General features: G+C 34.8%; 2 protein-coding genes across 6 annotated transcripts; one reads left to right on the top strand and one right to left on the bottom strand.

Moving 5' to 3' along the window:
- Positions 1–839: 839 nt before the first annotated feature.
- Positions 840–3,487, top strand: LOC132203176 (BTB/POZ domain-containing protein 17). 2 transcript variants are annotated; one of them, XM_059630746.1, is made up of 9 exons: positions 840–897; positions 956–1,081; positions 1,146–1,286; positions 1,424–1,603; positions 1,662–1,781; positions 1,839–1,975; positions 2,284–2,517; positions 2,576–2,933; positions 2,989–3,487. In XM_059630746.1, exons 2-9 carry the CDS (start codon positions 1,034–1,036, stop codon positions 3,190–3,192), a joined length of 1,422 nt encoding a protein of 473 aa, XP_059486729.1. In that variant the 5' UTR covers positions 840–897; positions 956–1,033; the 3' UTR covers positions 3,193–3,487. The 2 variants fall into 2 exon arrangements, with proteins under 2 accessions (XP_059486729.1, XP_059486730.1); XM_059630747.1 differs by having other exon boundaries at positions 848–909.
- A 994-nt stretch (positions 3,488–4,481) lies between these two features.
- Positions 4,482–7,399, bottom strand: LOC132203382 (tyrosine-protein kinase Src64B-like). Of its 4 annotated transcripts, none has more exons than XM_059631127.1 (6): positions 7,318–7,399; positions 6,492–6,566; positions 6,285–6,429; positions 5,860–5,958; positions 5,555–5,799; positions 4,482–5,331 (listed from the first exon to the last, which is right to left on the bottom strand). In XM_059631127.1, exons 1-6 carry the CDS (start codon positions 7,373–7,375, stop codon positions 5,327–5,329), a joined length of 627 nt encoding a protein of 208 aa, XP_059487110.1. In that variant the 5' UTR covers positions 7,376–7,399; the 3' UTR covers positions 4,482–5,326. The 4 variants fall into 4 exon arrangements, with proteins under 4 accessions (XP_059487110.1, XP_059487111.1, XP_059487108.1 ...); XM_059631128.1 differs by lacking the exon at positions 7,318–7,399 and adding an exon at positions 6,625–6,661 and having other exon boundaries at positions 4,487–5,356; XM_059631125.1 differs by having other exon boundaries at positions 4,488–5,356.
- Between the last annotated feature and the right edge of the window lie 4,985 nt (positions 7,400–12,384).

Raw genomic sequence — 12,384 nt, 5'->3', positions numbered from 1 at the left:
TGAATCGACTCTTCTATAAAAATATTTTCTCTTGCTACTTTTTTATTAGAGAATAGTAAAAAATACATTAATGATATTAAGTTCTACTACATCAGAAATTCTTTTTCCAAACTGTAATTTTTATTTATTTAGCCGTTTCAAGTGGAACGATTAACCAAACTGCAGCTTACTGAATCACGGCCATACACTAATGAATTATCGCAGTAGTAGTTTTAAAAATTAAATTAAGTCTTTTCAGATTATAAACTAAAATTTTTGTAAATTGCCTTTTTGCCTTGTAGGGTATGAATATGAAAACAAAGAAAAGTTAATTAAATTTCTTTGAAAAACTGTTTTAAAATTAAACTGCCAAATGTTTATAAATTTTCTTTTTTTTTTGTAAAGAGATTTACTATGAAAACTTAATTATCAGAAAATAACTGGGCCATAAAAACTTTTGTGAAAAATAAAATCCTAAAACTTAATTTTCCTTATAAGTGAATCTTGAATTTTAATAGATTTATGTAATTTATTTGATTTATTTCACTAATAAACGTTATTACGAAGTGTATGCTGACGCCTGCACAACTGATTTATACTGTACCGCACAACACCGCTGTTGAGCGGGTAGCCCAAGTAGTCTATCATCTGTTTCTGAATTAGTTATTTATTTGCAATTTATGCTAAAAAAATTCTGCAGCATAATGATTCATAATGGTGACCTGCTGATGACTTAAAAAATTTATTCCTCCACATTTTTCCAAATGAAATTTTAATAAAATTTTCCCTCATTATAAATTTTTATATTCCACCAAGAGATGGCGTCACTGGTGCCTAAATTCAAATTGACACCTCCCATGCCTCCCATGCCTCATCCAGCAAAAATCAAATCAAAACAAACGCACGACGAACGATGAGGTGATTCCCAAGGTAATTCCTCTGTCGAAATATCTAGAATTTATGAAATTTCTTGCAGTGCCAGAATTTCGCAGGTCGTGCCATGAGTCGTGAAAGGTCACGTTTGTCGTAAAAACGACCACCTTAACCTGACACGATGGATTATTTCACCTCTGGCTTGCAGCGTCAAGCCAACTTCCAAATTGCAAGTTTTTATTTTCACACTCTTTTTCATACGTTTTCAATTTCAGTTTTAATTTTATTTCTAGAGCGACTGCTCGCAGAATTTTTTGCAGAGAATTTCAAACCTCTGCGGCAGCTACGAGATGAGCGACGTGACGCTGGTGGTCGGTGGCACCGAATATCCTGCTCACCGCCTTCTTCTTTGCCTCTCCAGTGAAGTTTTCAGGGTAAGAAAGCTGAACAAAAACCAAACACATAAAAAAATCTAATTTTTCTAAAAGTTAAATGTTCATTTTTCTTGTTTAGTGTTGTATTTTAAATATATTTCGTTTGATTTTGTTAATAATTAAAATTTTGTGTGCAGGTCATGCTCATGAACAAAGAATGGAACGAAGCCCAGGAAAGAAAAGTGGTTCTGCAGGAGTCTACGCAGTGCTGCAAACACTTTCATAAGTTCCTAGCCTTCTTCTATCGAGGCAAAATCTGCATTTCGGTGGACGATTGCCTACCCATCCTCTGCCTTGCCGACAAGTACAATGTGAAGGTTCGAAGATAATTTTTTTATAAAAAATTTTTAAAGTAACGAAAAAATGTTTTTTCAGGAATTAAGTGCCACTTGTTTGGAATATATGTGTCTGCACATAGCCTACGCTGCCACCAATAGCATTCTGCTCTCTTGGATGCAGTACACAAACTGCTGCGGACACACTGCCGCTGCTCAGGTAACCATTAAATTCTTGATTAAATTTTCATTTTGTAAACCATAATTCCACTATCAGGCTTGCCAGAACTTTGTGCTATGGAACTTCTCCACTGTAGCTCGCGCTGATGACTTTTGCTACCTTGAACTAGAGTCGATCATTTCCATTCTGCAGCAAAATGATCTCGTCGTAAAAGATGAACTAGAGCTTTACAGGTGCAATTTAATTGTTATAACTAACTAAAATGGGTTATATTATACAATTTTTGTGTGAAATTTATCTAGAATTAGAATAATTTAGTTTTTTTTTGTTATTTCAAAATTTGGTTTTTCTTCCTGTAAAACATATTCAGTTTCATTTGGTTTCATTTATGGAAAAACTTCACATTCCTCTAATTGCTATAAGGTTCTAATTTATTGATACTTTTTGGGAGGAAAATTAAAAAACTTTAAGAATGAAAAAGATTGTTAGTGATAATAATAGCAGAAACTTAAAAAAAAAGCAAAATGATAAATTATTTCAGACTCGTGATATACTGGCTGGAGCTGCAAAAGCTTCGTCTGGCTGAATCGGACTTAGATACTGAGGAAACATTAGCATCATACACTCAGGCAACAATGAAGTGCATTCGCTTCCCCATGATGACACCAAGGCAACTGGCGGATCTGCTGCTGCAGAATGAAGTCAAAAAGTACAAAGAATTTTTCGTCGACCGGCTGGCCCTAGGGATGGCTTTTCACTCTGATGAGAAGCAGCAGTAAGAAATAATGGCAAATTTTTTACTTAATTCACTTAATCAAATTTTAATCTTCTAGATTAGCCAAGCTAATGGAAGGAGAGTCAGAGCTAATGTTGGTGCCGCGAATTTACACAGCAGACACTTGGAGCTCAGTGGTGGTCATCGAGAAGTACTCGGACATCCAGTCATATCACACAAGCACCCTGGTCTTCTCTATACCTGCCTCTTTTTCTGAATGCAACCAGAGTAGTCACATTGAGTGGGTTGTTGACTTTTACCCACGAGGTTTGTGGTACCCCAAGGGTCTGCTTATCACCTGGGAGGGCACTAAGGAGGTGCCGGAGGCTGTGCTCAAAACTTGCAGACTTTCCATCACCTGCCGGGACCCTGAGACTTTAGAACGCAATCACTTCCATGCCAAAATCGGTGTCCTTGTAAGTGTACAAGATCACAATGTGAAATTTTTAGCTAAAATTTCTTTTTTTAAAGGTTAGCGGAATGAGTGCCGGAATCGAACATGTGGCCAATGTTGTTTACAAACACCACTACTTTGACAGGGGCAATAGTGTGCTGCACCTGGACGATGTTCTGCCTTATGAGAAGTTGCTGAGAAGCAAGTTTTTAGTAGGTGAACATTTGGATACGCTCAAACTCAGAATTGTGATCCAACCACTTGATGATGTCGTCAGATAGTGCATTTCCATTCAAACAAAGTCACCTTGTGTATTTTCTACTGAAATAAACACTAAATCTATACCAAATAAACGTTTTAACTTAAAATCTTATTTAAACATCTCAGCAAATGTGGCAAGAAATTACTATTTTAAACTGGAATGTATATATTTCAATAATTCAAATAATTTATTTGTAAGAAGCAGGCTAAGCATTGCTTCAATGCAACGCGCGTAGCATTACAAAGTTACGGACCGTGACATCATTAAGTTATTTGACTTTCAGATTGAAGAGTCTCTTTGGCAGGTCATTTGATTTCAATAGTAACATAGATTTGAAGCACGTGCGGATGGACTGTCGCACATTTTACATGACTTGTTTGTATTCTTACATTAGGCTGATCACCGATTGACGTTTTTGTTATCAGTAGAAAAATTGCCTCAAGATAATCTATTTTTATCCAATAAAGTCACCGCGTGATTCTCAAAACGATCAGTTTTCTAATTAATGAAGGAAAAAACTAAATACCAAGAAATACGACGAGATAGAAGATTGTCAAAAAAATTGGCACCAGAGCGCTGTGATCTCATTACAGCCGAGGAAAATGTGGTGTTTTTGGGCGGGCAAAAACTTATTTTTCCAGGGCTGCGGTTAATGGTGTAAAATGATCTGGTGCGGGGGTTGCAGTCTGGCCGTATGCTGCGGACGGTCCGGGGGGCGACGCTGTTCTTTCTTTCTTTCTCCCCAGCAGCAGTAATGGAGATGATTAATCTAAAGGGCGCCGCACTGGTGCGGCCAACGAGACACAACAGCGACCAAGACGGCGCCCTGCGCGTGGCCCAGAGCGGGCGCCAGTTCTGCAGGCGCCTCTGCCCTGCTTGCGCTGCTGCCCCCTGCGCTCACCCTCTTTTTATGCGCCCCCGACGTCGCCACACCACTGCCGCCGCCGGTTCGGTCGCCGCGTCTCCTAGCTCGTGTGTCAGAAAAGAAGAAACGACGCCGAGAGCCTTTGCCCCCATACTCTCGGATATTCGCTCTCTGCTCACATATAAAATAAGCAGCAGTGAAATATTGGCTCGCGGATGCTGTGCCACCAGGCTGGCGTCTCCGATGCAGAGTGCAGGCACCGTTGAGGCGGCAAGTCAAGTCGGAGACTGAGCCCTCCGTCGATCGCCAAAAGCCATAAGTCTAATTCCGCTGCAACACAATGATATTAAAAAAATTTGTTACACAAAAGAATAAATCTCTTCAACTTTTATTGAAAGTAGGATGAATTTGAAAACTTGCTTTTTTATTATATATTTTTAAGGATTAAAGAAAAATAAATATTTAAGGATCATTGAATTAGATTGAGCCATTTATTTTAATAAAATTTATTTTACTGTGTAATAAAATTTCAACTAGTTTATTTTTTATTAACCAACAGATTAAAAATGGAGAGCGAGGAAAGGAAGCATCTACTTACTCTGCCCTTAATATTTTTCTGCTGGTTCTCGTTCAGTCTCATTAATTGCAAAAGGGCCCGAGCACCATAAATCTTTGTCAAATTCAATACTTTTTGCGCCGTCACTTATTGAGCGAATCCATTTGTCAAAACTATACGGCTGATTGTGTTTCAGACGAGTTAATAAAACAATTATGCCGCCGACGACAGACCATCGACGCCGCGTGATTGATGAGGGACTGAACCGAGGGCCAACGAGACCCAAACCGAAAGTGCTTTTTTTTTTGCTCTGCGCTTAAATCCAAAGCTTTCACAACAATCAACAATACGCAGATTGTAATGATTGTACAAGAATTTTTGAGCTTTTAGCAACTTCTAGGACCAGTGTGATTAGAATAAGAATGAAAAAAAAACGTAATTAGTTTTTTTATTATTATTAAAAAGTTGCGTTAAATCACGTTAAATAAATATTAAATTTTGTCCAAATATTTCAATCATATCTTTGTCTTCTGAAGGTTTTTTTATAATACTGTTTGAATAAGTAAACATATCGGTCAGTTAGAGGGTGAGAATACAATGTAAAGATTGTCATGAGAACGAATATGGCCAGGGACAACTTCAAGACAGGTAAAATTGTTTCCAAGTCGATCTCTCTAATAGTTTCAATAGTTGATTCCCACATTCCTGGCAGCGGTTTTGGACATGGTCGAGTCAGTCTGCAGAAAATTCCATATGGATTTTCTAGGTTAAAAAGCAAAGGATAGAAACAAAATTAAACTCAGTTAAAAAATTAAAAGTAAAAATTTTCTACATGTAGCCTAAAATTATAAATAAATATGAAAATGGTCTGCTCAATAAAAAAAACCTTATGTTAAGGGATTCACAAAAAAGACGAAAAAAATTTGGGGAAAATTTTTGCTGACTGAAAATGTTTCTTACTGCTGTAGAATTTTACGAGAGTCTGTAGGGTTAGGAAGGGTTGATTGTCCACGATGTAAAACTGTGCCTTGGCGGGGATCGCTATGATTTCGTAGTGCCTGACTTGGTCAACCTTTTCCCTCACGCTCAACACATAGTTTTTTGGGTTCAATGTAGACTTTCTGATAAGGAACGTTCCGCGGGGATTGCCGTCCGTTAGCAACAAATTTACCGCTTCTTCCTTACTAGTGTGGCCAAAGAACCAACTAAAAAAAAGCCAATTTAAAATATTTGTATTGGAAACTAATGATTCCAATCATTATTACACTTCGCCTTTGATCACATTTTGCTCGTCATCGACAAAGTTGGAAGGGACGTGTCCCACTTGTTTGGTCCTCAAGTTTCGAGCAAACCACCAGTTTTTACTGAAACATACAAAAATAGGGTAACTTGTAATTATTTGTACATTTTAATTGTGCCTGTTTAATTACACAAAATTGAAATTGACAATTAAACATTATAATTTCCTTGTAAATTTTTTAACTTAACTTTTAAACAATCTTACTTTTATGCGCAATAATTTTATATTGACAACAGATTTTGGTATCTCAAAAAGGTTTAATAACAAAATTAAAAATTTTATATATTTTAATTAAATCGGATAAGATCCATGAATAAAAACGAACTTATAAAATAAATTTAAGACTGGAAAAAATCTAATATAAATACACTGCAGTCATTTTTAACTCACTTGGATTCCCTAAAGATGACCATCTTGTCACCCTCTTTGAATGAAATGCCCCAAGCATATTGTGTGGCTTTGAAATCGTACAAGGCGAGCACCAACTTATATATTTTTGGCTTTGCAACTTGCGCATGAGGATTCCGTATGATATCTATAAGCCGAAGTTTAAAAATGCGATTAAGAAAAGCAATAAAAGATGTTCAATTATAATACAATTCACTGGAGAAAGAATAGAACCTGCCGGAGCGTGGTCGTATAAGTTAGTACCACTTCCTTGTTGCACAGAACCTGAGATGAAAATAATTATGTTAATTATGTATTATAAATCATGCCAATTTTATTTAACTTTCAATTTAAGTATGTACTTAGGGCACAATGAATTCGCATATTTTACCTGAAATTTTAGATTGATTCATATTTTGCTTTCTATGGCAACAATAATTCATTTAAATTTTGATGTTGAGAACTCTATGCACTAAAATATACTAAAATTTATGAACACACCAAGGAAATAAACGGCCAAGAAATTGCGCCTTAAAATTATCTCGAGCCTTTTGCGGTCGCGGCCTATCGCCTGCATTTGATTAAAAGTTTCAATCCACAATAACCATACTATAACCAAGAAAATATCGCACATAATCCATCCCAAATCGCAGAGGGAATTCCATATGATATTTCAGCTATGGTCTATGGCCATTAGAAAAAACTCAAGATTTTTAAATGTATTTTAATATAAAAAGATTTAAGTTTTAAAAAAGTGCTTTACAAAATTTTGAATACATGATTGATGATTGCGTTATTTTCCAAGTTGAAAATAATTTTCGAAATAAATAAATTACACGTCGATTGGATTTCTTAATTAATCTATTTTATTTTCAATTATAATTCATAATGTTTTTCAACTAATTTTTGTCCCATTAAATTGCACAGAGTGATATACAAGAGAACTTTGTAAATTTTGAATGCGAACATATATCAACATATAATGCATATAATTGTATTTTTTTGTAAATATTTCGAATGAAAAGAATAAAAATACCGCAATGGGAGCAAATCTTCCTCGAAATGATTTGTGTGTATCCCCCCGCAGTCGGCATGTTTTATGTTGTGAAAAAGTGGCCGGACGAAAAAGCATGCGGGGCGGCGGCGCCTCGATCGTCGTCATCATCATTAGAGGTTGGCGGCTTTGACGTTGGCAAAGACCCAGAGCTGCAGAGTTAGAGGGAGAGAACGTGGCGGCCGTCAACGCGGCGCTTCGCGGGTCCGGACGGGGCGCCCGTCAAGGCGCCTCTTCCTCGGTAAACACGTTGGCTGCATGCGGCACAAACACACACAATATTAAATAAATGGCTAACCTAAATAGTGTTATGGTGAAAATATGGCTCAGCAGGGGCTCTACTTTGTAAATAAACATATAGTCAAACTGTTTGTGTCTCGAGTTTATGCTATAAATGCCCTGGTTGTAAGTTTGCATTAATCATTGCATTTTATGTATTTATCTCGCTTCAGCACCTAACTTGATACGCAAACCCATTATTTATTACACCGATCTATAATCGGCTAGACTCTGGCCCTTTCCAAAAGAAGTTTAAAACAACAACAATAACGGTTGAAAGATTTTTTTGCGTAGGAAATATGAGAAATTTTAAAAGCTGCATTATTAATGTTTTCCTAAAAGAAAAAATTATTATGCTTAATGATAAGAATAATATATTCATAGCTGCACTATTTTTTGTTTATTTAAATTGAATAGAAATTAAAATTAAAAATTGAAAACATAGAAGCAAAAATTTTTTTATAAAAAATATTTTATATCTGTATTCATTGAAACATATCATATCTTAAGAATAATGGACGTAAAAATACAATTATTCCAATTATTTGAATTATTGATACATTCGAAAATTGCTAGGTATAATTTTTATATTTATTAGTTAACAATATTTTTTAGTTGCATGAGAGGATGTCACATTCAGAATGAGTCAGAATGATTTTTTATTTATAAAAAAATTTTGTTCAAACTTTGTTACTTTTTTATTTGAAAATTTATACAAAAATCTTTTAGAGTCTTATTTTATGAAAAGCAAAAAAACAGAAAAATGAAAAAAAGCCAATAATTAAATAAAGTATTAAATAATAATAAAATATAATTTTTATAAACTTGTTTTTAACAATATTTCTTTATTTATGTTAGTAATTTCAAATAGTTTCCTCTTTTGTTTAATCCGGCTTATTTCCTGTCAGACAAAAATTGAGGAAAAGCCGCATTATTCCAACGAATCTGTTCTGTCTGTGTATAATTGCGAGGGAGAGAGACAGTTTTTCGACCAGAGGAAAATAATAGAAATAATGCTCGCGGTCGGAATGAGATCGGAAGATGCCCTGCTTGTTATTGTTTCAGCGCGGAGTGCGTTGGCGCCACTCGGCTCCAGGCAAATGACACGCTCTCGCTCATAAGGACGGTGCAGCCTGCACGACCCTCCACTCGCGGTGCAACGATTTTCAAATTATACCCATCCGACGGACGGACCATTCGAGTGTAATAACAGGCCTCGGTGTCTGCGCGGCGTCCATATCACACACACAAGAAAGAGATGAGATGCGGTCTGGAGACGAAAACAATTTTTATTATTTTTATGTCGCGCCGCCGATGCGCGCCTTAATGATACATTCGAAAATATTATTATCACCATTGCCGCAGACGGCCGCCGAGTTGACGTTCCCGCGAGACGCCAGTTAATCTCACGTCTGCGCCACCCCAGAATTAGATTATATGTGTGGAGGGTTCTTCAAGATCTCTCTATTTAAAGTCATGCAGACCCACTTCACATTGACTTTTAAAGAAAAATCAAATGCAGTTGTCTGTTTAAAAGAATTTATTTTGTTTTAAATTGAAAGAATTGAACAGATGTTAAAGAAAAGAATTCTAAATAATTAGAATTGATAAGAAAATGCAATCCAATTTTGGCTTTTGCTATCAAATAGCTCTCCTAAAAGCATATCTATAGAAATTAAATTATTTTTTGAAAGATAGATTCAAAAAGTGTAATAGAAGCTTAAAAAATTCTCTCTTTTTAAACAATTTTTAATTTTAAATTAATAATCCGGTTCTATTTTAAAAAACTGAATTCCACAATCATAGATCAAATATCAAAAGTCAAAAAGTGGTAAGCCGTATGTGACCAAAAGCTTCTCACAAAAGTTTAATTGATATGAACTTTAAAAAAATTTGTTTCTATATTTAATTGATGTTAATTAATTCAATTACGTTGGCATTAATTACGTAATTATCGCTGTTACTATGCTGAAAGTGGAGGTTTGACATTATTAATCTTGGAGAATTGTGGTGACGAGAGATAAGCGAAGAAGAAGCAATAAAGCTCCAATTCCAGCTCAACCCAAATCGCCTTTTGACCCCACGTTGCCCTCACGTTGCTTCCACACTTAAAATTCTAGGAAAACTGCTCATCAACGAGATATGGAAATAAAATTTTGCTTATGCCAAGAGTGTGTTGATATAATTAACAGCAGCTTGAAATGGGCAAGAAATCGGTCATGCAGCAAGCGTGAAGCATTTGGTACTCACAGTCGGCTCCGTACTTCTGAGAAAAAGTAAAAGGTATAATATATCCAGCAAGTGCAGGGGATAAATCAATTTGCAACTCTAGGACGCATTACATACTTGAACTGAATCGTAAATATCTTGTCTCGGCGGCGCATCTTCTCTCCAAAGAACATAATATTGAAGATTAAACGTGAGTCGCGCTGTAAATTATCGACGCACAGAATTGATTAATAGAAAAAGAGCATCTAGGCAATAGTGGCGCAAGAAAATGAATGAAGAACTGATTCACTCTGCAGGCTTTGATGCAACAATGGCAGAAAAATTTATCCCTGCGGAGAAACACGTATACAATGTTGATGACAAGAAGCAATATAGGTGCAGGATATTTTGGTCTAGACGCGTATACCCTCCAAGAGTTTTTTTTTTTTAAAAAACGTACAGAATCAATGATTAAAATAAATAAAATATCTGATAAAAAATTTATTGTTTTCAAATATAACATTTTAATTTCAATTTCACAAGACTTTTTTAATGAAAAAAAAATCAATTTCTTGAAATGCATTTTCAATTTGAAATGATTGGTTTTTAATTTTTCTCTCTTTATTGCCATGAAAAATTTTTTTTTTTTATTCACATATCACTGGAAATTCACTGCATTAAATTTATGCACCCAAAATTATTAAAAAATATCAAAATGACTATGTATGCCATTAACATATCTTTTGCACATCTTACAAGACATTTAAATAATTTTCAACGGAATTAATAATGTATCACAGTTTGGCCTGAAACTAACACAATTATGAAATTTTCGAGGCATAAAAATCAATGTACAGAAAAATTACCTGGCATAATATTAGCCTTTTATTTAATGTTGAAAGTTTAGGCTTAGATCTGCTTATTCTAGGTATGCATGTTGGTCAGGACTCAGGATGTGTTAAGAAAACAAAATTTGGTGGACAAGTTAAATGGTTGCGTTTTGTTGACAACATTTATAATAAAGGTGAATTATCGCATTAATTTAATTATCCGCTAATGAGCAAGCGATGCGTAACGAGTGAGACAATCTCTGTGTCGCGATTTATATTTATTTCCTCGCTGTGCCATCCAGCAGCAGCGGCACGATCGAAGCTAGTCTGTAATTTTTTTCTTGTCCAATTATATATTGCAGCCTTGTGCGAATTAAACGCGCTGTGTATGCCGCGCGTGATTTCTCTCACACCCTGTATCTCGCGTTGTTTACTTTTTCTGCTGTCACCAACACATGCAGCATATTGAATTGTGTGTGTGTAACTGCACATATTGGATATTCAGATATGGAGAGGAGGAGTAGGGATAATTACAAATAATCGAGATGATCGCGCCGAGAAAACAATAAAATTACAATTGCGGAGCTGCAAAAGCGACAGGCGTTGCTCAAGGCCTGCGGTTCACACTTATTATATTAGTTTTGAGATTGAAAACTCATTCATTATTGAATTCAATTATACTTTTGCTCGGTATAGTGTCTCATTAAAATGTCAAATGCAAACAATTAAATATTATTTTAGTAATGAATAACAACGTTTTGGTAAAAATATTAAAAAAAAGGTAATTTTTTTAAACCATAATTCAATTCACCTAAATTAAAAAAATAATATCAAAACTTTATAAAAATATTTGATTAAATACAATTTTAAAAAAAGTTTCAATTTATAATTGTGTTAAAAAGTAGCAATATTATTTGGTTTTTGTATTAATCTTAAGTTTTATACTTTGGTAAATATATAAATCCATATAAATGTCTAAATAAATAAAACAAAATCTAATATTAAATAAAAATATCTAATTGAATGTTGATTCAGTTTGAGAAAATCTATTTTATAATTTAATGCATAATATTCATATATGTCATTTTCGGCTTGTGACACTTTTACGTTGAATTCAAATAATGTTTTCTTTTGGTTTACTTTTAAGGTCAGGTAAACAAATCAATCAGTAATGTGTCCTGCGTGATCTTCTGGCACAGCGTGCGAATTTTTTCACACTTGGCACTGACTCGTGGCAAGACTATTTTGTTATCGAGAAGAGACGCGTAAGTATCAACACACAAAGAGCATGTGACTTTTGGTGGGTCGCAACTCGCGGCCCTTGACTATTGCCGAGGAGCGAGGAACTGCACTTGCGGAGCCAACAAAGAGCATTACGTATTTTGAATTGAAACACAATGCCTCAAAAACCAATTTCATTACAAATAAATAAATCAGGCATTACATAAAAAAAATTCTCAAAATAAAAAAAAAATCCCAAAAATTTACAATTTTTTGTTTGCTCTTATGAAAACGGAACGCAGAAAAATAAAAAAATAAATATAGCAACATAACAAATACAGCAATATAAATAAACGTAAAATATATTTTGGGATTGCTGAAACATTGCATTAACAAGATTGCTATAATGTTTGTTCACAATTTAATAACTTTTGATGCAATTTAACTATCATCCACAGAACTAAGATCTGCAAACTTATTTTAAGCAATTTTATTTTGAAAATGTGCAAAG

Source organism: Neocloeon triangulifer, unplaced genomic scaffold (assembly GCF_031216515.1).
Source record: "Neocloeon triangulifer isolate White Clay Creek 2 clone unplaced genomic scaffold, ASM3121651v1 ptg000017l, whole genome shotgun sequence".
Lineage (NCBI taxonomy): Eukaryota > Metazoa > Arthropoda > Insecta > Ephemeroptera > Baetidae > Neocloeon > Neocloeon triangulifer.
The sequence above is the reverse complement of the archived record's forward strand: the minus strand, read 5'-3'. Positions and strand labels throughout refer to the sequence as shown.

Bases quoted from the DNA above. Each gene is read 5' to 3' on its own strand.
- LOC132203176 (XM_059630746.1), top strand. From the start codon at position 1,034: ATGGATTATTTCACCTCTGGCTTGCAGCGTCAAGCCAACTTCCAAATT. The intron at 1,082-1,145 runs GCAAGTTTTTAT...TTTTATTTCTAG, and splicing joins GTCAAGCCAACTTCCAAATT to AGCGACTGCTCGCAGAATTT. The intron at 1,782-1,838 runs GTAACCATTAAA...TTCCACTATCAG, and splicing joins GACACACTGCCGCTGCTCAG to GCTTGCCAGAACTTTGTGCT.
- LOC132203382 (XM_059631125.1), bottom strand. From the start codon at position 7,375: ATGCCGACTGCGGGGGGATACACACAAATCATTTCGAGGAAGATTTGC. The intron at 6,567-7,317 runs GTATTTTTATTC...TTTTCATCTCAG, and splicing joins GAAGATTTGCTCCCATTGCG to GTTCTGTGCAACAAGGAAGT. The intron at 5,357-5,554 runs GTAAGAAACATT...TTTTTAACCTAG, and splicing joins TCTCGTAAAATTCTACAGCA to AAAATCCATATGGAATTTTC.